At 41.6% G+C, this 24,362-nt stretch overlaps 1 protein-coding gene across 2 annotated transcripts in view; it reads left to right on the forward strand.

Moving 5' to 3' along the window:
* Positions 1-4,505: 4,505 nt before the first annotated feature.
* MOB1B (MOB kinase activator 1B) overlaps positions 4,506-24,362 on the forward strand; it is a 31,468-nt gene continuing 11,611 nt past the window's right edge. The window contains exons 1-2 of one of the 2 annotated variants that reach the window (XM_081021265.1): positions 4,506-4,763; positions 21,296-21,462. In XM_081021265.1, coding sequence (XP_080877391.1) covers positions 4,750-4,763; positions 21,296-21,462 — 181 coding nt within the window. In that variant the 5' untranslated portion in view covers positions 4,506-4,749. The remainder of the gene's footprint in view (positions 4,764-21,295; positions 21,463-24,362) is intronic. The other variant, XM_081021264.1, reaches the window with a different exon arrangement.

The following is a 24,362-nucleotide window of genomic DNA, read 5'->3' on the forward strand; positions in this document are numbered from 1 at the left end:
GGAATGACATGTTGGTCCAGAATTGGACTCCACAGTCACTTATGGACTTACTATTAAAACCGTGTTTATGGAAGACAATCTTACTCAGCTATGAGTGATCACCAAAGAAAATGATTCTCTTAACAAGTCATCTCCCCCCCCCCATCTCAAAATAGACCTTAAAAGAGTACATACCAAATCTGTAATTGCACGTTTTTACAGTTTTTATGCTACCATGTGTGACTGTCTAATAATCAACTTTTTATTGGTTCACAAAGCCTGAAAAAGACATATCACAGCCAAAGGGTTTTGTGAATGTTCAGCTGTATGACCATTCCAGAGTAATTCATTATGCCCATTTGGTAGAGTGGATAACCTCAAATGACAGATCTGATTTAGCGTGTCTTAACAGTTTGTGGTTATGTAACACTGCAGTAGACTACCAGAGCTTCCCATACTAGAGTAAGCATCTCAACTGACCCGTAACCCTTTTCAGTATGACAATAACCATACGGTAGAAACAGAATATAATTCAGGTTATATAATTATCTCACATGGCAGTTACTGAGCCAAAATAGTACTGCTGGCTTGCTGCAGTAACAATTGGAATTTAATATATATTGAAATGCAATATATTTTGAAGAGAATAATAGGTCTGAATTTTTAGGGTATGTTTTATTATGCTTCACTGTGGTTCTCTGCATTTATTGTATTTATCTAATTTTACATTCCAGTCCTAAGCACACTTATTTGGAGGTCAGGCTGATTGATGTCAGTGGAACAGTTTTAAGAAAATTTGCTTATGTTTGCAGTAAAGGGGCATACCCACACAAACAAAAATCAGTGTTTCCATAGAACTCGTCAAGTGGAATGCCAGATCTCAGGGCATTTCACTTCTTCAAGGCTTGGTTAGGTATCTGATCTCTGCTTTGATATACATTATTCACATGTGTAATAAAGGCAACATGTCTTAATCAGGTTCAAGATAGTGATGTGAAAATTAATTTGCTTCATAGTTTGTTCCCAGGTGGGAAAGTTTTACTTGAAATAAAGAGGCAAATGCTGGAAATTAAACCAAAAGCCCGATAAAAATGGAGATTCTTAATACAGTATTGCTGCAGTAAAACCAATTATTAACAGGCAAAGAACAGTGGCTTCACGGTACAAAGGTACAGGTTTTTCTGCTACCAGGGAGGTTCCTTGACTTTAATTTCATGTTAATATCTAAAAAAATCAGCTACCTTTACAAAAAGACATGCCAAAGAACATTTCTTGGATTAACTCAAAAACATCTGATAATCTAGTTCAGAAAATAGAGTATTTAAAACAATTTTATTTACAAAAGATATGTATGACTAGCATTTGACTTTCCTGATATTTCTCAAGGTAAAGAAATAACCAGTGGCTTCCCATTGATTGATTCTTTTTTTAAAAAAAATAAAATTATTTATTATTATTATTAATGCACAATGAAAAAAGCCATACATCAAAACTGAACAAAAAACAAGTAGAAATAATAAGCAAAGTAAAAAAACCAAAAAACACAAAGCATTATAACAAAAAGATAAGAGGTCTTTTGACTACTGACCTGATCTCCTGTCCACTCCTTAATTCAATTACATATAATTTATTGCCAGTAAAAACTATTATCATGGTTTAACTGATTCTTGGTTTTTCTTTTATCTCACATCATTCTTGATACTACTACTGAAATTAGTCAAATGCTGCAACAGAGTTTAAACTTCTGTAATTATTTTTCAAGTATATTTTAAAGACTTGCCATTTTGAAAGAAATACCTGTTTTGGTTTATTCTTTATTGTTTCAGATGAGTTATTCAACTCCGCATATTCAGTCAATTTTTGGATGCAGTCTTGCATAGATGGAAGTTTGTCAGATTTCCAATGTGGAAACCCCATTGATTGATTAATTCTCCTGTCAATTTAACATACAGTAATCGTTCCTGCCAATAAGATTCAAAACAATCCATTTGACTAGTCTACATTTATAAGTGAAATAATCAAAATACATTTGGCTTTCCTGGCCAAAGATGGGAGACATGGGCATTTATTTTTTTTACATAATAAAATTTAGCTGCTTTGATGTGTTGACTGAAGATGGTGTGTACATGTGTTCAAGGAGCAATGTGGGTCTGTTCAATCACCAGAGGTACTACCCACCACACCCCTTCAGGCACTAGACAAGATATATTTAGCATACAAAAAGCCAGTACAACAGATGCCAAACACACACACACACACACACACACACAGTCCCACCTCTACATGAGTAAATATTTTTCTATATACAGTATTTGAACAGTGTTGCAGAGCTATGAATACCCAGCTGAAGGAAAGGCATTGAATACACTGGGATTTACTTCCGAAATTGGGGCTATAAAGCGAAATGTAAGTATTATAAATAAAAAAGGTAAGAGAGCCTGCCCATGTTGCTTAGTTGGCAGACAGAACATGCAAATGTGCTGCCACTGCGTGTGTAGCAGTTTCAGTGGACCTTTTCACCTCGCCTAGATCCCCAGCTATGGGAATGGGTCCATTACAAAGGTAGAGAAAACAAAGGAGAATCTATATCATGGGTAGGCAAACTAAGGCAAGGGGGCCAGATCCGGCCCAATTGCCTTCTCAATCCAGCCCATGGACGGTCCGGGAATCAGCGTGTTTTTACATGAGTAGAATGTGCTTTTATTTAAAATGCATCTCTGGGTTATTTGTGGGGCATAGGAATGCGTTCATATTTTTTTTTCAAAATATAGTCTGGCCCCCCACAAAGTCTGGGGGACAGTGGACCGGCCCCCTGCTGAAAAAGTTTGCTAACCCCTGATCTATATAAAATAAACCATCCATCCACACTGCAGGTTCCCTTCAGCTACTCTCAGGAGTAAGGCCCTATTCATGAGCAAAGCAGGAAGCAGCAGAGGCTGGACAGCTGCATGTGGACCAAAGGAACCGGAACGCAAGTAACCCAGCCATTGGACCCCCTTTTCACACACACATGCACACACTGCATATGGCAGTCAAGATGACACAAAGTGCAATAGGCTGACATAAGTCTAGGTAGGGCCTGCTGTTTCTAAGTTGTGCTGGCTTCCTCCATTTGGTATCTTGAGCAGTGAAGAGCAATATTACCGTATTTTTCGCCCTATAGGACGCACTTTTCCCCCTCCAAAAATGAAGGGGAAATGTGTGTGCGTCCTATGGGGCGAATGCAGGCTTCAGGAAGCTCTGCGCAACCCTCGGGAGACCGGCTCCGATGGCTGCGCAGAGGTGCCTGCAGTCCCGGGCTCAGCGCACTTCTCCCCATCGCCAGCCCCACAAGCTTGGGGGACAGCGGGGAGGCGGAGCACGCCTTCCCGCTGTTCCCCGACCTGGTTCTTCCAGCCCCGCACCTAGGGGGGAAATAATTTTCCCCCCTTTATTTCCCCCCCAAAAAACTAGGTGCGTCCTATGGGCCGGTGCGTCCTATGGGGCGCAAAATACGGTAAATATGTTGCACCAACTCAGGCTTATCACAGGTTGGGCAGATCAAATTTGGAAGAAGGGGCATGATGGTTGCATATATTGTAAATATTGCTGTTGTTTACTCGTGTCCAGCTCTTTGTGACCCCTGGACCAGAGCATGCCAGGCACTCCTGTCTTCCACTGCCTCTCGCAGTTTGGTCAAATTCATCCTGGCAGCTTCGAGAACACTGTCCAACCATCTCGTTCTCTGTCGTCCCCTTCTCCTTGTGCCCTCAATCTTTCCCAACATCAGGGTCTTTTCCAGGGAGTCTTCTCTTCTCATGAGGTGGCCAAAGTATTGGAGCCTCAGCTTCACGATCTGTCCTTCAGGGCTGATTTCCTTCAGAATGGAGAGGTTTGATCTTCTTGCAGTCCATGGGACTCTCAAGAGTCTCCTCCAGCACCATAATTCAAAAGTATCAATTCTTCTTTCTTTATGGTCCAGCTCTCACTTCCATACATCACTACTGGGAAAACCATAGCTTTAACTATACAGACCTGGTATGGATTTAATCTTTGGGAGCCGCCCAGAGCAGGGCAACCCAGTCAGATGGGTGGCTAATAATAATAATAATAATAATCTGTGTGTGTGTGTGTGTGTGTGTGTGTGTGTGTGTGTTGGGTGTTGTAGCACCACATACACAGTGCTTTTATTCCGTCAGAAACACAAGCTCCTGTTTCCCCCGCCAACATTCCCCTTCAGGCAGCCCAAAGCTGCAGGTCAGGAGGAGAGAGAGAAGCAACACCTGTTGAACGTCTGCCATGCCGCTAAGCAGAGCTGAGACCCCTGCATTGCAGGGGGTTGGGCTAGATGACCCTCGGGGGTCCCCTGGTCCAGCTCTACCATTTTACAAGCACCAAGCGGAAGGCCGGCTTGTGATTTTAGTCAGGAGGGGCTGCGGCTGAGGGGTGTTGGTGGGGAAACCATTTTGGCTCCTCACAGAAACCCGGGGTGCCCGTCTGTGAGGGGGGAGGGCGTTATGGCCGGCCTCGGCCTGAGGAGGCGGGAGAGCGCCGCCGCCGCCATCCCTCGCGCCCTCTGAGGCGAAGGCAGCGAGGAGGCGGGAAAGGGCGACGCCGAGGAGGAGGAAGAAGGAGGCGCCCGGCCGCCGCCGCCGCCGGCCTCGTCAGTCCCCGCCCCGCGGCGCTCGCGCTCCCTCTCGCCGCCCGACCGTCCTTCCTCCCCTTCGTCCGCCGGGGCCGCCTGCCGCTGGGAGCCGAGCCGAGTCCCGCTCCTCTTCCTCCGCCGCCGCCATGAGCTTCTTGTTGTAAGTGCGGGCCTTCTTCGAGGGAGCCCCTTTCCCCGCCTCGCCGGCAGCAGGGCCCAAGCCGGGCGGCTTTCCTGGCGCCCGAGCCCCGCCGGGGGGGGAGGAGGACGGAAGCCCTTTCCGCCTCGCCTCCGCGCAGCGCCCCATGGCTCTGCCTGGGGGCCTTGGCTCTCCAACCGCCGCTTCCTCCACCACTGGGGTTATTTACTTCTGGGTTTTTTTGCTCTGTGGCTTAAGCCTCTTTCCTCACATCCTTTGTGTTCGTGTGTATGCCTTGCCACCCCCTCCATGGCTGGCCTCCTCCTGCTCCCCCCTCCTGAGGCTCCCCATTTTCTCCTCCTCGCCCTCGGGCTCTCCCCAATTCTGCCCTCGCCCCTTTGCTTTCCAACACGTTTGTTCCTTATGTGTTTCCTTAAAAAAAAAAAAAAAATTACCCCCACCCCCACCGACCGCAGGAAAAAAAAAAGGGGAAGTGCTTTTATTTATATTTTCTGGTGTTAATGTTGCTGGTTCCCCTTAAATAGCTTCCCCCATATTGATCATCATCATCATCATCATCGCCTACTGCCCTTCATCCAAAGATCCCAGGGCGGTTTGCAACAGAAAAATATAAAATGAAAATACAAAATGCCGATTAAAAAGCAAGGGTTTTTTTATTTTATTTTAAGGAGGTTATCTCTTTGCTTGCTTGACCCTTTGATTATAAAAAGGGGAGTTTGGTGGGATGGGGGCTCTGGGAAGCCCCTTCTGTACCTCAGTTGGGGGGGGGGTCCGCTTCTGCTGAAATGGGAGGCTGATTTGTTGCGGCTAAACTGCTTACTATCCTAAAAGTTTCTGTTTCGTTCTTGGACCTCTGGCTGCCTTTTGAGCTAAAATGGGGGTGTTAGCATTTTGGAGGATCTCACTGCTGTTGTCTGAATTGCCAGCTGCAGCCAAGTGGAGGAGTTCTGTATTATAGAAAATATGGTGATACCTGTTAATTGTGGGGTGAGAATGATGGTGGGGGTGTTTGTAATATCAGGTGCCCCATATGCCTGCCTGTTCTTCCCTCCCCCCCCTCCCCTCTTGGACAGCAGCTTGGAGAGACTCCCTAGTGGTTTCTGTCTGTAACCATAAAATGAAATTGCATCCCCTAGTTTGTCTCCTCCCTTCCACCCCCCTCTCAGGGAATACAGGAGTCTGTAATTAATCGCCCCTTCTCCCCACCGGCCTTTTCTGTGTTTGAAAAGGCAGCAGTTTTTCTCTTGAGTGGTTCTTGTGATTAAGATAATGGTTGTACGGGGTACCCAACTTGTAGAGAAGGTTTTTTTGAGGGGGGTTGTTTTTTTGTTTTGCTGAGACTGACAGGGAACGCAGCTGGCTCTGTTACGTAGGGGGCTAGACATCATGGACAATAACCCTTAGAGATCCCCTTCCTCCTTTTGTACTCTGGCCATTGATTGCAACTGCGTTGTGGTGGTCTGGTTTGCTCTTAATTTTTTTTTTAAAACTATCTGCTAGAGTGAAAAGCAAACTTTTGGTTTGCTTAAAATCTTTTTTAAAAAATATGTATCTAAATTTAGAAGTAGATTGCATGGTACTTGATAGTCTTTTAAGTTCCTCTAGGGAACACAGGACACATTTTGGCCTTCAAAATTGCAGAAGGGGCTTCTTTTGTGAAGGGTCTATGTGCTTTGAGGTTTAGAGGTTCAGCACAGAATTTGGAGAATGTACATCTTCCATTTCCCTAATACTAAACTTGAAGAAGCAATTTGAAGAAGTTTATTGAATTTTATGGGCAAAGGCGTCTTATACACAACAGTAAGCACCACGGAACATCCTGACTTTTAACATCTGAGTAACCAACATAGGATGGCTTAAAGAAAACCACATGAAAACAACTACTTTGCTTGGTTCTTTAAGCCTTTCAGTATACCATGCAGTTAAAAGCTAGTACAAAGCTTTTGGACTTTTGAAGAATTGGCACATGTTCTGAAAACTCAAAGCTAATTGTGTTACAACTTGTCTGGCATTATAGCAAGCAGGTACTGGAAAGGACAGATTGATGCAGACACTTGCAACACGAAAACAGTTCTAGATATCAGTAGTTGTTAGCTAACTGGCACATACAAAATGTGTAGGGCCCGTTGTTCTGTTATTTGGTTTCCTAGTTCAAAAGTACAACCAAGTAATCTCCAGTCCTTGCTGGTTGGAGTGGAGGCAATCTAATTATGACAATCAACATAAACCGGTTAAGTGACTTACAAAATAAAACGCAGTGTACTCCTGGGAAAGGGAATGTTGGGGACTTAAATAAAATAATCACTTTGTTGTAGAAGACTTACAGTACTTTGTCATGTTCCTATAAAATGTAGTTGTGCTTATACATGCTTCCACGAACCTCTGCAAATATGTTATTAATTAATATTAGGATAGCCCAGTCCTGTGCATATGCTTTAGCCACAGTAAGTGTCAAAATGCTATGCCTTATTCATTCCTCTTCTTACTCTTTAAAATATCTGGAATGGATTTGTGTCTATGCAAAAAACTAACCCCCCCCCAAAAAAAACCCACCTGAAGCAAACTTCCAGAGCCACATAGCTTTCTTTGTGTGCACGTGGGGCCATGTAGATAGTTTGGAAGGACTGTATCTTGAAAGGAAAACTAAAAACAAATTTATTTAAAACCAATAAAGTGTGTTTTCTTCAAAAAGGCAAAAAAAGAGGTGCTCTCATTTGGTCTCCTGGAGTAATGATCTGTTGTGGATTGATGCTTCTTTCTATATAATTAAGGTCCATAGTAATTTCTGATTCTGTAAACCCATGTTATCTTCATTCTGATTGTGAAAGCCAAACTGACAGCTGCATTTTTAAGAGAACTCTTCCTGAAGTTTGAGACTGCCTAAAAATACTTGCTGTGCAGATATATCAGTGAATTGTGCCCATCCATCCACCCTTGTAGAAGAAGAGGACAAGAAATCTTCCATTTTCTTGTCTTTGGTTTGGGGTTTTATATTCATACCTGCCTTGGTTAGGAAACACAGAAGAAAACATAAAATATTTGGAAATGAGGAGGAAAGCTGGTTTTCTGATCTGCCTGTTCCTTTTGAGCTTTCACAGTTCTAAGAAAATAGATGTTGGTTCCTGTTGTGTTTCCCTTTTTTTGCATGAACGCAAGTGTTCAGCGCAGATAGTGGCCCAAGTACATCATTTCTCTTCCTCATGGCAAGACATGGGTAGCATGTCTGTAGCAGGGCTAAAAACTTAGATATATAAGCTAAGCGCCAAATGGCTCCTTAAACCAGGGTTACAGTCACCAAAATGGAATGCCTAGTTGCCATTTTTGGGCCAGACAGCTCAAAAGTTGTATTTTTCAATACAACTTTTTGGTTCCTGAAATTCATTCTGATTGTGCAGATAAAATACAACAAATAGCATTCTTCAGGATGTGTTGTTAGTGTGTGAAAACAGTCAAGATCCAAGGATCCCCAACCATGCACCTCCAGATGTTGGAGACTTCAGGTGCCACCCTGGGGCCCAGGCATCTTCACTTGGTCACAAGTGGCTGATAGCCAGGTGCAAAATGCGCCTGGCAAATTTTGAACACTGGTCTGTTGTGGGGCAGCCAGCACTGATGCTACGAGTTGCTGTGTTTGTGCTGTGGCTCTATGATAGGGCTGTGGACAGTACAGTGGTGCCTCGCAAGACGAAATTAATCCGTTCCGCGAGTCTCTTCGTCTTGCGGTTTTTTCGTCTTGGGAAGCACGGCTATTAGTGGCTTAGCGGCTATTAACGGCTTAGCGGCTTTAAGAAAAAGGAAACAAACTCGCAAGAACTCGCAAGACGTTTCGTCTTGCGAAGCAAGCCCATAGGGAAATTCGTCCTGCGGAACGACTCAAAAAACGGAAAACTCTTTCGTCTTGCGCGTTTTTCGTCTTGTGAGGCATTCGTCTTGCGAGGCACCACTGTAGTATTTAATTGGAAACTTGAAATGCAGACTTTCATATAGGTCAATTTGGCAGTGTTACTTTAAGAACAAATTACTGCAGAGTTGCAGAAACCATAGCCTGCAATTCCCAGGAAAATGTTAAAGATAGCTCTGGTAGGCGTACCATATGGCAATGTACCACTGCTTTTTAGAATTGCTTAAATTGCCTGCAAAAGAAACCCTTGTGAAGGAAAAAAAAACCCCACACACCTTGCTTCAGCTCACCATATTTCAGTAGCTTGTTGTTTTTTGTTTTCGCATTGGGTATCTAATTTATTTGTTTATTAAATAATATATGTCCAACCCTTCCTCTCAAAGCACCCCAAGGCTGCAAACAAAAAGTTATAAAACATCTTAAAAACAATTCTGACCTAGATGCAGACAGGGAAAGATCTCAAAAGTCTTGTTGAAAGAGGAAGGCCTTCAGTAGATGATGAAAAGACAACAGAGACAGCTCCTGTCTAATATTCAAGGGGAGAGAATCCCAAAAGAGTAGGTTGGTGCTACAACACTAAAGGCCTTGTTCCTGCACTATGCAGAACTGTACCTTCTGTTAAGGTGGTTTCTGCAGGAGACCCTTACCTGCGGAGTTCAGTGATTGACTGGGTGTACAAGGGGCGAGGTAATCTTTCATGTATCTTGGTCCTAAGGTATATAGGGCTTAATAAACCCGAATCAGCACCTTGAACTTAGCCTGGAAGCTAATTGGTAGCCTATCTTCCAAGAGCAAGATAAACTTTCAACTATGTAAGCCTCAGTGAAAAGCACCAGCATGCACAGAACTAAGCTTATTTGCCCAAAACATGTTTAATATATCTAGATAAAATGTACCTGTAGGAGTGACACTGATTTTTTATTATTATTTCTGAAGCATATCTTTAGGAAGCCTCCAAGATTATAGATTGTTTAAATGTACATTTTTAAAAATCAACTCTACTGCTCCTATTTTCTCTTAAGGCCTAGGTCTTTGTGTTAAACAAATTTGTATGATAATGACATTAAGATGGATTCAGATTCTTATATTATTATTGCTGTTTTTCACTGCAGAGACACAATCCCCCCCACCCCACTATGCAAACACATTTCTCTTGTATAGTATGTTTTGGATTTCCAGCAAGCTGCAGACATTTGCTCACTGAACAGAGAGGTCAAAAGCACATCACACACTCTTAAGACCACACAAGTGTGAGATGCTATGGGAAAACTCTTGTCAGATTCTGCTCTCATTTTGCCTTGTATGTGGATACATGTTATGCCATTTATATACCTTTTCAGACTCCATTTGGTGCTGCTTGGAAGCACATGCTCTTACATGCAGGAACTCATGCTTCTGTGCAAGCTAGTTAACTGGATATTTTATGCTTGCTTTTGAATCTGTTAATTGCCCCAAGCCTTTAGAACTGTTTATCCTGTGCTACACCCCCCATTCTGATCTCCTCCTTTTGTACAATATTGATTTGAAGGCTTTTAAAAAAATCTAGAATAGAATGGGCTTATTGTAACTATAAGCCCTTTGAGTACCCCATGGTGTGCCTTTTTAATGTAAAAGATAATAGCTAGCCTACTTGCCTCCTTTTTTTATCAAGCTATCCCACGGGAGACTTGTCAAGCACTTTTAAAATTATATACATGGAAGAAGCTGTAAATGGCCTCTATGTGATGGCTCATCCATGTTGTTGCAAAATTGTCCATGTTGTTGCAAAGTCATCACATTGGACATCATGTAATTATTCTGCAAAGCTGCCATAGAATGTGGAAGGATATGAAGTGTCAAAGATGCATATCTACATCAGTAGAATAATATCCACCCCCAGGGCAGCAGGGACAGAGAAGCCACGGGATGGAGGCTGTTTTCATCTTTCTCTGTGCCTTCTTAGCATTTAGCATGCCAAAGGTATGCACTTCATCAACAATGGTAATGTATAGGCCATGTTGACAAGCTGAGCTGATGTCTTTCCTAATGGTTCAGAGTAAGCATCACTTTCTGCATTATGCTACCCCTGTGTGGGGGCGGAGGCGGGCAGGGAGACACCTTATGCAATTTATTTCATATTTAATGGTGCACATGTTTTTCATCCCCTAATTGTCTAGGAAGACTCTTATAGAATGCATTTCTAAGACAGTAAAATATTTTTTCGTAATTATTCCCCAAATACAGCTTTTTCCTTTCTCTCGCTGTACAGTGGATGCTTGGGTTGTGAACGTGTCCCGTGCGGGATGCACGTTCACAACCTGCAGCGTCTGCAACCCGCAGTGGCGCGTCTGCGCACGCACAGGTTGCGATTTGGCGCTTCTGCGCAAAGAGCGATTTAGTGCTTTTGCGCATGCACAACTGCTGAAACCTGGAAGTAACCTGTTCCGGTACTTCCGGGTTTCGGTGGTCCGAAACCCGAAAAAAAGCAACCTGAAGCATCTGTAACTTGAGGTATGACTGTATCCGAATATTAGTCTTAAACACACCTACCCATCAGCCCCATCTCTGTCACTGAGAACAAATACTTCTAGTCTTAGATTTTAGTGAATTGTTAACCCTGAGTGAACAGAGGTCAAGTTTTCTGCTTGGGGATTTGTTTACTTTTCTCCTTGGGGAAATATTTCTCACTAGAGAGTTGTCACCAGTTATTTGGAATCAGTATGTGAAACTTCCCATGTCTCCTCACCTCCTTGGTCCTATAGACGTCTTAGTTTGCAGAGCCCTCCTGCCATGCCAGCACCCATTCCCAGCAAACATTTCTGTTTTATCGACTTTGGAGAGCGGTGCATTGATTTATTTGCTTTTTTCCATGTTTTCAACAAAAGGCTGTTGAGTCAGAATGTGCGCGCAGAATTTCTGTAGGCAGAAAGATTCTCACAAATCAGAAGTTGCCTTATCTTTGGCAAACAGTGAAGTCTGTGATGAAAGGTTATAGGCTGGGGGTACAGAACCCTTTTGGCTACATGGGCCAGATCCTTATGAGGATCTGCTTCGTGGGTCAAATTTGGCAGGTGGGCCACCCACAAACCTTTTCACTCCAATCTTAAAGGGGGTAGGGGCAACCTCCCACTTCTTTTTGAAGTAACGAGGATGGCAATTGGTAGGTAGGTGGGCAGAGATTCAGGGAATTGTCATTGTGGACTAAGTTAAATTCCCTCACTTGATTTTCCTTACCCCTGCTATAGAAAAGTCATTGCCAGTTGGGGGCAGGGCTGCTGGTAACATTCAGATTTTAAAGAACAGTATGCACCACCTTTTTATATTGGTAGCCTTGTTTCTAGTGATAGCCAGAGGTTTCTTCCAAGTTGATGGGAGAAACAAAGAGCATTGGAAAGTATTCCAAGATTGTCTGCTTAAATATAACAATTTGGTCATTTTGGAAATCATACCTCCAGGCATCTTCTTGAGAAGAATGCGATTGTCCAGGCTACCATGGTGGTCCGTTAATAGGCATAGATGTGTGTCCAAATTCTAGTTTTGATTGAGCTTTGGTAATTAATTCTCTACCAGTCTATAAAAGTAGAATAATAATGCCCTGCTCACCTGGAAGCTCAAAGGGTTAGTAAGATTAAAATAAAGCAATACTTTGCACAGTGAAAGAGCTGCAGAAATGAAGAAAATAATAAGTTGGTTAAAACACTAAATGTGAATTATTGTTGTCATTGGAAGAATTTCTTTCTCCTTTTGAACGTTTTTAGCCAACATTTGATCTCTGGTAAATTAGTTGCTCGGAATTCTTCCTTATTGGACATAAAAAGGAAAGCTGTATAGATCATGCTACTTTTGCCTCCAAAAGGACCTGGTTCTTCCTTTCACCCTTGTGTAAGAGCTAGAAATACTTTTTGCAGAACAAACCTAACTATGTTTTCCTGAACATCTGGGAAAGGTAGATATTTTCCAGTCCTTGGAACAGCAATCTGGGATGTCCAGAAGAGGAAATCTGGGATGAAGAGGAAATTTTTGAAAAATTTGTTTTGTCGCTCTTTGTCTTCCTTAATAATTGGCAGGTTTCATCTTATGCCGTAGCTTTTAAGAACATCATAATTCACAAGTGCAGTTTTACTTGAAGTCTGCTCTAACATCTGTTTTTCTGTTCTAACATTTTCATCTTGTGTTTGGCTTTAGAAGTTTAGGGATTTGCCCCAGGCTGGCAGATTCGCTTTCTGTGTGTTCCTCTTTTTGAAAGCTGTCAGAAACCATAGAGACTAATAAAGCATGAAAACTTAAATAGAAATTCTCCATTTACCCTGAGTGCATTAACTTCTCTAGAAGTTAATATTGTCACAATGTATAAATTCTTCTGCATTCCTTTTCAAATGATTTACATTTTGTTGTATAATTCCTAAATCACATACGCAGCTTGTGCAGACATAATGTTGACTCCCTCTTAATTGCAATTAAGAAATCAGGTGCCGTTCTTGAGAATGCATGTTCCCTTCTCAGGATGGAATACTTTCCTGTTCCCTAACATTAACTATGGTTTCCATGCAATACTGGTCTGAAACCAGCTGTAAAAGGTGATCTGGTTAAACAGGGTTCTTGGTTAGTCTTGGCAGCACTTGGTGTTATTCTGGAATATCTTGGTGTTATTCTGGAATATCTGAGTTTGGGGCCAGTCAGGTTTGTGTTAGATGGCCAATTCAACAATTTCATGCCATCCATTTTTAAACCCTTTCTTTGCTGCAACTTAAGAATTATGAAATTCATTGCTGTATAGAAAGCTGCTTTACAGAGTCAGGCTATTGCTTAATCTAGTACACTATTGCATGGTCTGACTGGGAGTTTTAACCAGCCCTACCTGGAGAAATACTACTACTACTAATAATGATGATGATGCCCCACCCATCTGACTAGGTTGTCCCAGCCACTCTGAGCGGCTTCCAACAAAATATAAAAACACGGTAAGACATACAACAGCATTATAAATTCCCCTTGTGGTTTGAACCTTGGACTTTCTGCATGGAAGGCAGGCGAATGCTTCACCACTGAATTATGTGTGGTTATGTACAGTACTTGCCCCGTGTCGCTCCTTTGGGTTCTGGCAACCTGTCGCTAATCCTCCCCTCCTATCCCCATGGCATTTACGCACACCACTTACCTGGTTTTATAGATTGTTACTACCCATGAGAGCACCCCCCCATCCATATTCAAAGGCAAAATGACTGCTAGAGACATATAGGAGTGGGGGTGATAATAGGAAATGTCCAAGCAGAACACCTTGCTAATTATGGCTGGAGACAAGAGTGCTGGGATTGATAGAGCAACACTTTCTTATGATGAAATTTGCATATGTGGACCAACCTTGCTGCCTAGCTGGAAGCTGTGGGTAGGTAGGTATTAGAGAATCAGATTACTAAGGTTTTTTTAATGTAGGCTATCTTTACACTTAAGCACTACAAAGCAAGAAGTACTTAGCTGCTATGAATACTGCAAATTAACCAACTCTCAACAAGCCTTTGCTTAAATGGTGTTTTTCTAGTGAAAACTAGGTTCTAGGTTCTTAATGCATTTTCATTGAATTTTCAAGATAATTTAACTAACTTTGGCTTGTTACTTTATCACTTGCTGCCAGCTGACTCTGAATTTAGAGTACAAGCATGCATTAGAAGAGCTTTCCTAAATCTAGCTTCTACTTTTTACTACTTTGTTCACATTCAGTTTCCCTTACATCAGAATTTTGGCTGCTTGTCCGTTAAAGCCTAAGGGCAAAAGATTCTTGTCAACCCAGGGGAAACCCAGTGGAATTCTCAATTATCTTGGCTTACTGTGCACCTGTGCCTTTTGCAGCACTACGGTGAAGCTGGCTAGCGTTTCATTAGCATATTTTTGATGCTGTAGCTAAGTCAATGGAAGAAGGGTCTGTATAAAATAATAAGTTTGCATCTGTTCAGAGAATTGTCATCTTCTGGGTGGAGGGAAAGTGAATGTGTGGGCTAAGAAACTGAGCTCTCAGCAGATGGCTGGAAAGTAGTGGCACATTCTTCATTATAAAAATTATTTTAGTGGGAAGTAGTTCATAAATAGGTTGCAAGGTCCAATTTTGCATTAATCACTGCATCTGAGTTCCTTTGAAAAATCTTTATCTTAACAGCAAATACAGTTCTCTAGTTCTGGCAAGGTACCATGAAACATTAAGATCTTTCAGATGTAATACCAAATTATAGGTTGGTATTACTTAAAATATATGTGCAAGTGAAGCCATATGCTCATGTACTCCCTTTTTCCCTTGGGCTCAAAAAACACACAACTTCCCCTTTAACGTAAACTGTACAGTAGTTGGTTATTACATCTCAGCTGTCTGCTCTTGCTCTTTAAACCAGGAATTGTGTATATTCCACCTTTCCTCCAAAGACCTCAAAGTGGCATACATGGTTCTCTACCGTTCCCCCATATTTTTTCCTAAACAACAATCCTGCAATTCTAAGGTGGGTTAGTTTGAGAGGTGGATCATGATTTCTAGATAACCCTGTCTTTAATAACTCTGTTCTATTTACAAGCACAATAACAAATTATGTTTAATAACTGAGGAATCCCAGTGGCAACAGCAACCGCCTTTTGCAGAAATTTAACGTAAGTTCCTGTTTAGGCTACTTAGATTGCAGTCCTAAACACATTACAAGGAAGTAACACAGTAGGACTTGCTTCTGAATAAGCAAACATAAGATTGCGCTGTTAGCATCTTCTTGTAAAAATGCATTGATATTTTAAAGTGTAATGAAGAGTCTGCCCTACTTCCTTAATTATTTGTATTGCTTCTGCTTTGAGATAATATCCTGTTGTTCTGTGTCTGAATGTGTCGACTTCATCTTCAATGGCCACTCAACCCTTTCCTTATCTTTGCAGTTATTTCCTTCTTCCTGGCTGTTTGTTTTGTCTCTTTCCTCTTTGCACCCCCTTTTTATAGGGTGCTGCCCTTGTGTTTAAATAGTCTTACGTTCCTTCCTTCGAGATCATTCAGTGTTTATGTTCTCTGTGTTGTTGTAAATAAAAATATGCCCTTTTCCCTTATGGGGTATCCAAGAGCCCATATAGAGTCCTTACATAGGTTCCCTATTGGTAGGAGAAAATAACAGAGGCCAACCAGAGAATATTGAGAAGCAAAGCAGCTAGTAAGCTTGATCTTTATTGATCTGTTGCAACAGGGTACTCCCCTCACACGCAGGAGAGGAGGAGGACCCCCAAAAATGCTGTGCAATGGCTTATAAAGACTTTTGAAATTCCCCTCCTCTAGATCAAGACCACCCCCAGAAACATTATGCATACATCACAGAAGGGGTGTAACCTAAGACCACCCCTCAGATACATCCCACCTACATCACAGAAATTTAAATGTTGTTTTTCTCCTGTCACAGTTTATTTCCTGTCTGGCAGGTTACTTGATTGGATTTCTTGGGGAGCCTTGGCAGTCTTTTGTAATGATAAGGCTCACACCCTTATTCAAACACAGATTAAGACAGGATTTGTGAAGGAAGAGACAATGGGGAGGCTTTTCCATTTTTACCATGCAGAGAAACATTTGCTCAGTTTAGGAATCAAAATGGTTCCAGGTCGGCTTTCCTGTGCTGATCTATGTACGTGTGGTTATGAACGTTGCCATATATCTAAAACCATAAAATTCCTATCACAGTGTCAATGCAGTGAATGAATTTTGAACTATTCAGGTCACATTCACACCATACTTTTAAAACACATTTAAAGCACCACAATTCCCAGCACCTTGAACAAACTATAGTTCAAGATTTGTTTGGAGGAAACAATGTGCTTTAAACATATGGTGTGGATGTGACTTGAAGACAGTGTATTTTGCTGAATAGGAAAGGTGTCTTATGTTCCTTAAGACTCTTAGTGTTTTGTCATGATAATTTATATAACATTCTTCAATGCACTAGTTCTTATTTATTTTCAGCTATATCATTATTTTTGGTATTTTCTTTTTGAGGAGCAAGCTACTCTTGTTGCATGAAGTCAGTGAACAAAGCTACCCTCCTTTGCTTCATGTTTGATGGTGTGATATTTATAGCTGTGTTGTGCTGTGGTAAGAGAGAATGTGCTAAAAATAGGCATACAGTAAAATATTATCGAGTATTCGGTTGGATTCCTAAGACTGGATTGTGCTTGGCAAAAGAGACCCTTCACAAAAGCAAAGAAAGATTTAGAGCTTAGGCTTCCTTTGGCTGGTTTGTTTAGTTTATTCAAACATTGCTGAATAGTTCCCAGCAACTTCTGCCGCATTTGCATGTTCTGCTGATTTTCGGTGTGAAGTCTTCTGGTGTGTGAAGGCTCATCAACATGAGAGGGAGAGACATTGTTAGGAATAAATTAATATTTCCACGTTGTCAAGGAGGTACATGGTATTCAGCTAGCATCTTACTTCAATTCAAGAAAACGACTTGCATATAATGAATAGTAGCAACACTAAGGTATTTATTTCAGAGTAGCCCTTTGCCCTACTGCAGTGACTATTGTATCCTTGCCTATTTTATTTTGTTTTTAATATATTGTAAGCAGCCTCAAAACTTTGGGTAGTTGTTGGGGTATAAATACTCTTAAATAATAGTAATAAAATAAGAAATGAGACTTTAGTATGACTAAAAAATAAGAAAAAATAATTGAGATGGGAATTTTAATGTGGAAGGAAAGTTTGCTGATATATTGAATCCCATATTAATATATGGGAAAACTAGTGGCAAACTGAAGTAAAGCACTAAATCAGGCTTCTTCAACCTCGGCCCTCCAGATGTTTTTGGCCTACAACTCCCATGATCCCTGGCTAGCAGGAACAGTGGTTAGGGATGATGGGAATTGTAGTCTCAAAACATCTGGAGGGCCGAGGTTGAGGAAGCCTGCACTAAATTGTAGGAGTAGTAGTAGTAGTAGTGGTGGTGGTGGTGGTGGTGGTAGATTAACTATGGTTAGCAGAATAATAGAGTACAAGATCACTGCCTTGATTAAACTGATTATAAAGTAACAGATTAAGAACTGGTAATCATGGCAGGTTTCAAAGCTAGAACAATTTTATTTTTTTTTACCCACTCACTGATTAATAATATTAGTCCCTCAAGAACAATTAACAAGGGGGTTGTAGGTTGCTATGGTATTTAAAGGAAAATTTTAAATACTTCATTGCATCTGTTTTGTTGAATCTGTTCCTAATAAGGTTCAGAAAAGATTAGTCAAAATATTGAAGGTGTTGGAGCATCTTTCCTGTAAGGGAAAGGTTAAAGAAAAATGACTAAGTTGGAGTAAGGGGAGATGAATGATTTACAAATGTGTGAATGGCATGTAGAAAGTGAATAGATTTTCTGAAAGTGTTGCCCAGATTCAGGGCACACTTCCAAAATTTATAACATAATATGGAATTTTCTGCTACAAGATGTAATGATAGCACTGACTTAGATGGCCTGACTAATTCATGGGTGATGTACAAGGCCCCATCCACTCTGGATTTGTGTAGGGTTCACTCCATAGCCTTTTCTTCTCCCAAAGATATCCCACATGGCAGCAGGGGTTTAGGATCAGAGCTTTTCTTCTAGATGGGCTCCCTTCCCAAGTTGATGAGCCCCATCTGCCCATCACTTCCCTGTACAGTACATACAGAAAACACCTTCTGGACCATTGGGCCCACTATTGGTCTTGTCCACTCAATCCACCGGAGCTTGTCTTCACACACAGGGGAAGCCACTAATTCATTGAGCATTTGAGACCCATCGGCTACCCTCACTTCTTTAGCTGGCCAGTTGAAGCAGTTTCCCAGGGTGTGGCTGCAGTCACCTGCTGATAGCTTCTAGGAGCCACAGGTGAGAGCTGAGTGCAAGGTGAGGACAAAATGTGGGCAAACTACCCCAGACGGAGCACATTGTGTACCCCATCAGAGGCAACCCCCCTCCCCTAACACCCCAATATCACCTATGCTCCTGCAGTCTAGGTAACAGCTATAGCATTCAGCTGGCGGTGTGGAAAGTGTCCTGAAGAAAACAAATTACAATTTTTGTTACTCATAGGAAATGTAGGGCCTACAGCATTCTAACCATTTTTTCTCGCATGCATTGCTGTGATCATTTTTTGTTTTTTTTTAAAACCCCACAGCATCTTCTGTACTACATTGCCATCACTGTACAAAGTTCAAAGAGCAAGGCTCCAGAGAACTACTCTGTGGTTGTCCTTCAATTATGTCCCTTTCTTAGATGTCTGAGCTTGCTGGAAGTATTGCAAGACTTTCTTGGATGGGGTAGCCTTTAATACCCAGAATTATGCATGAGTAGGTGTGCTGAATGATCTTTTTTAACACACATACACAGCCCTTGCTAAAAATGAATATACAGTTTTTTTTCTTTTATGAAGCTTGAGAGGAAGAGGGGTAGAAATGTAAATAAACCATTTACCCCAAGGCAACTTTGGGTTCAGTATGCTAATGATTAAACCTAGCTACGACATCAGGTGTTCAGTTTTCTTTTTCAAAGAAGGATGAACTCATAGGATTTTCAAATATTTTTCAGATCTGCATAGGGCTAGCTCCTAAAACTCAGAATCCCCTCCCATTTCTGAATACAGTCAATATTGTATGTTTACAGAGGAGTGTGCACATAACAGTGTGTGTGCGTTATAAGCAAACCACAATGACACGTTTCCTTCCTTCCTTCTCCTACTTTAAGATTAGCGGATCAAAAAGTGTAAAAGGCATTGTGTGTAGAAGGTATTTGGGGTATCGCAAATGGCACCAGCGCAGGCCTTCCCTGTTGCCGACAGGGCTGCCTCCTCATTGATTTAAATTAATTAGGATTAACTTCAGTCCTGAACTTCCACTGCTTTGCGGCTATCGTCATTCATGAGAAAGGCTTTGGGAGTAAACCCTGACAAAAAATCCATCCCCACTGCCTTGTGGGACATCTCTGGGAGAAGGGAAGGCTAAGGAGTAATCCCTGCACAAATCCAGAGTGATGGGTTGTTATTCAGTTAATTGTCTCCCAGTATGATAATTTTAATGCATTTCCCCCCTGCTCTTTTATTGTTTTTTGCCTGTTTTTATTATGCATGTCTAGTTTTAACTAAATCACCATGGAAATATTCACTGAAGGGCAGTATACTAATTTATTACACAAATTCATTAACTAAATAGTGCATTCTCCATAGCAGTAAACCTTAATGTTAGAAAAGTGTCTCTGAAGATATAAAAGACATACAGCCTGATTAAAGATTTTGGAACAAGACAAACCATGCCTCAGGTGACTCTGTCAACACCGTTGACTTGTTCCTTTCTGTCTGTCCAATGCTATGTGTTTGCTTAATTCATTGTGTTTGCTTTGCTAAGGGGATTAGTTGTGTCAAATTTCACTGCTCGGGTAACCTATGCTGAAGTCCCAAAAACAAACTCATTAAAGCTTGTGCCTCTATATTTTTGGTGACACAAACTAGATTACTTCTTTCAAAGTTGCATAACTTGCATGTATGTTATAGTTGTTCAGGAGGATCAGAAGGGAATGTTGGAAAAATATCTTCATTAGAATTTACTTCTTAGTTAATTAATTTACCTGATCCCCTGAAAAGGTGTTAGTAGGTTCAGTAGACTTTAGGGTTCCTCTGATTTAGTTGACAACATATTGGACTTCCTATTCTACCACCTAAAGATTTCTGAGTAAATTGTACTCCTTGACCAAAAAGAAAGACACTTACTATTTTTATCCCTGCCTTCCCGCCATATTGGAACCAACATGTTCAGAATAGAATTTTAAAAAAATTAACCTTTTGCATTTGAACCTTTGTCAAAACAATTGTTCAAAGTTTAGTTGTTCTTTTATGCCTTTCAGTATGTTGCTGTTCTGTGGTTAAACTGTGGTTAACACAGGGCACCTTGAATGTTACTGTTTCTTGAGTATGTAGATGTATTCCTCTACATCTTTGAAGAAATGGGTCCAAAGAGGACTAAAATAGAAGGGAGAGATATTTGAAAGGAAATGTTACATGAGTAGCTCAAAGCAGAAGGTAGTCAGATAGTATTGCACTGATGGATCACTAGCCAATTTCCAGTGGACCTCTGTACACTTGCTGGTTGCTGAGATTTGTAAAAAAAGAATCTTGACTTTCATGTAAACTTTCACTTGAACTAGCAACACACTTCTTATATTTTTACACAAGAGTACAGATTCAAGATCACTTAACCTAGATTAATTATGGCTTCACTGTTAAGAGATCCTGCATAATCTTCCTTCCTTTGTAAATTTAAGGGCTGCATGTGGATGGCAGGATTTGTGTAGACCTTTCCATTTGATCAGTGTTCTAGATGGAATTGCAGCATGGAGAAGTAGCTCCTATGCTGGCTATTTGACTGTGTGACGGAAGTTTATGTCATCTGTGTTTTTGCTAATCTCATGGATTCCCCCCCCCCCCTTGTGGTATGTAATAAGGGTGTACATCATGTTTCCAAGCATGCAACAGATTAGTCACACAGCCATCTTATATTTTGTGGGGAGGAGAGAAGACATTCTAACTCATAAGAATTTTAGTGTAAGATTAGGGGATCATTCTGTGAACCTGTCTCTCTCTTTCCCCAGTACACAAGATTTTCTGAAACCAAAATATTTCCCTCCTTTTGCAGTGGTAGCCGCTCTTCTAAAACTTTTAAACCAAAGAAGAATATTCCAGAAGGCTCTCACCAATATGAGCTGCTGAAACATGCAGAGGCCACTCTTGGAAGTGGCAACCTACGGATGGCTGTTATGCTGCCTGAGGGTGAAGATCTAAATGAATGGGTTGCAGTGAACAGTAAGTAACATGACCTTTCCCCCCTGTATGCTTTTTGAGCATTAATATTGACTGATAAAGCTGGGTGGGGGGGGGGATAGGGGAGGCATGAGAGATTTGACATTCATTCCCCTGGGAGGGTAATGGTTAAATTTATTTCTGCAGACTTACCTCCGGAAATCACTCTTTTTAGAATGGTTGAATGTGCCATGATGTAACTGCAGCCAGTATGATGTAGTGGTTTGAATGTTCGAATAGAGCCTGGCAGGTCAGGGTTCAAATCCCTACTGGGCTCCCTGGCTGACCTTGGGCCAGTTAGTGTCTCTCAGCCTAATAATCAGCCTCACAGGGTTGTTGGGGGGATTAAAGGGCAAGCAGGAGAACTATGTATGCCACCTTGAGCTCCTTGGAGGACAAAAAAGGTGGGATATAAATTAATAAATTAATAAATTAATTCTATAGGACAGGTGGTAAGCAAATCAAAACTAGAGTTGGTAGGTTAGAAGAAATTGTGTGCATGGGATACTACATGAATGTGTACTGTCCACTATTGACTGTTTACAGAGGTATACCAAAGTAGAAAGAAAGCAATAGTGAACTAAACCAACTCACCTTAGCTCTCATGCATGCTTGGAGGACTTGGGACAGAGGCAAGTTCTTACTTTTTGGGTTCCCAGAAAATAAGACGGAAAGGAAAACTTCAAGCAGCAAAAGAGAGACCCCTGTTGTTTCCTTCATTCGTTGACAGCACAAATCTGGTGAGGTGATCTATATGCTCCCAAGTGTACTGCTTACCAGGAGGTCAGAAGCACTCACTGTAGTTAGGTGGCAAGTAGGTTTGTAGATGCACAGTTTGTGACTCACCAATTTGAATGCAACTCACCAGGGACTGGGACTTTCTGGGTTTTCCCCTTGTCTGGAACTGCACAAAGGGGAAGCAATTGGAGGCCCTAGCAAGCTGCAGCAAATGGCTAATTGTCTCTGTCCAGCTTGATGGATCACAAATTCTCTAGGTCTGATACGGTACCAGCTGTGGTCTGTCTGTTCTTTGAGCAGAAGAACTGGATTTTACAGTGTTGTTTATCACATGTGGCTGCAGAAGTGTCTTGGGCTCGAAGACTTGCCATGTTCCCTGGGGATTTTCCATACTGGTTTCTTTAAATTTCAGCTGTTCTTCTTGAGAGAAATGTCACCACTGTTTTTAGCAAACACTGAAAGCTGATAAAAGCCTAGTAAGTTCGACTCCCCCAGATTCCATCTACAGCTGTTTTGCTGTACAGTCATGCCCTCCCACAGCTGAATTAAGATATCAGTTGTTAAAATATGATGATTATTTATTGAATTTATATACCGCCCTATACCCGGAGGTCTCAGGGCAGTTTACAGAATAAAATCAAAATATAAAAACACAAAATACATAATGAAAATAAAAACAACAACCCAGTTACCTCTCCCCCCCCCCCAAAAAAAACCACCACCCACATTTTAAAAGGGCATAGGGTGTCAATCAAAGCAACCAAAGGCCTGGTTAAAAAGGAACATTTTTGGCTGGCGCCTAAACGTATACATTATAATGAAGGCGCCAGGCAAACTTCCCCGGGGAGAGCATTCTACAGACAGTCTTTTGTTTTTGTGGAAAATATTGTGTCAAAAAATCTAGATGGAAAACTTTGAATGAATAACTGCATCTTGGGATAAAGGATTGAGCTATGGTTTGGGAAGACCCTGGTTTGAATCTTGTCTCTGCCATAAACTCAATAGGTGGTCTTAGGCAAGCTCTGCTCTCATGTTCTGCTCTCAACCTCAACTGCCTGCCCCTCTAGCTGCAGTTTGGAGGTAATAATACCAACCTTTCTTAAAGTGTCCTTTATAAGGACTGCAAGATTATGGTCCAGTTAACACATACTGTAATCCAGTTAACACATAACACAGAATAAAATTGCCAGTATCATAATGCCCTTATACAAGCACAGCTGTGTGAAAATAAATAAAAAATTCAGAACATAGGAACTTTTAATTCCTGTGTTCCTTGACTGGAATTGAAGGGCATGGAAGGATCTGTCAGTCTTGCTGAATGGAGGAGGCCATGATCTCAATAGCAGTTTAATGACAGTGACATTGAAATTGTCATAATTTGACTTCCCAGACATCACCCAATTAGATTGTGCAAGGCCACAAATCCTTTTGTGCTGCTGCTCTGTCTGCAGCCAAACTAAAACAAGACAAATTGCACAGCTGTTCCTGTTTACAAGGCCAATCTTCAAATACAAGTCTGTAAATGGCATCTTGAAAGAAGGGTGCTCAGCATTTTTCAGGATTTGGAGTAGGGCAATCTAGTAATAGATTTGGTATTAAATGGGGCAGGGGAGTGCAACCCTGTTGCTTTTTGATAGCTTAATGGCTTTTGACGCCATGGTTTCCTAGTGGGCCAACTCTCTGGGTTGGCAGTAGGAGGTCCTGTGCTTTGGTGGTTCCAGTCTTATTTATAAGGCTAGATTCAGAATAGTATTGGGTGACTGTACCTCAGCCCCTTAGCAGTTATGCTTTGGGGTACCACAGGGTTCAACCTTGTCCTCAGTGTTGTTTAACATCTATGTGAAGCCATTGGCAGTGGCCATGCTGCTCTACTTCTCTTTGACATCTGAGTCAAGTGTGGACGTGCAGGTCCTGGATCAGTGCATGGATCTGGTGGAATGGGTGAGGGTCTACAAGTTGTAACTGAATCCTGATAGGTTCAAGTGACGGTGGTAGCTAGGATCACCTTTTACCAGCTTCAGCTAGTGTGTCAGCTGCACACATTCCAGGACAGGATAGCATGGTGGAAGCACACCATGTTTGGATAGCCTCAATATTTCGCTACCATAGTGTGGTGTATGAAGAACTGCCCTTAAGGTTGGCTTGGAAGCTGCAGAAAAGGGAGA

Source organism: Podarcis pityusensis (genome assembly GCF_964106645.2).
Source record: "Podarcis pityusensis genome assembly, chromosome: 9".
Classification (NCBI taxonomy): Eukaryota; Metazoa; Chordata; class Lepidosauria; order Squamata; family Lacertidae; genus Podarcis; species Podarcis pityusensis.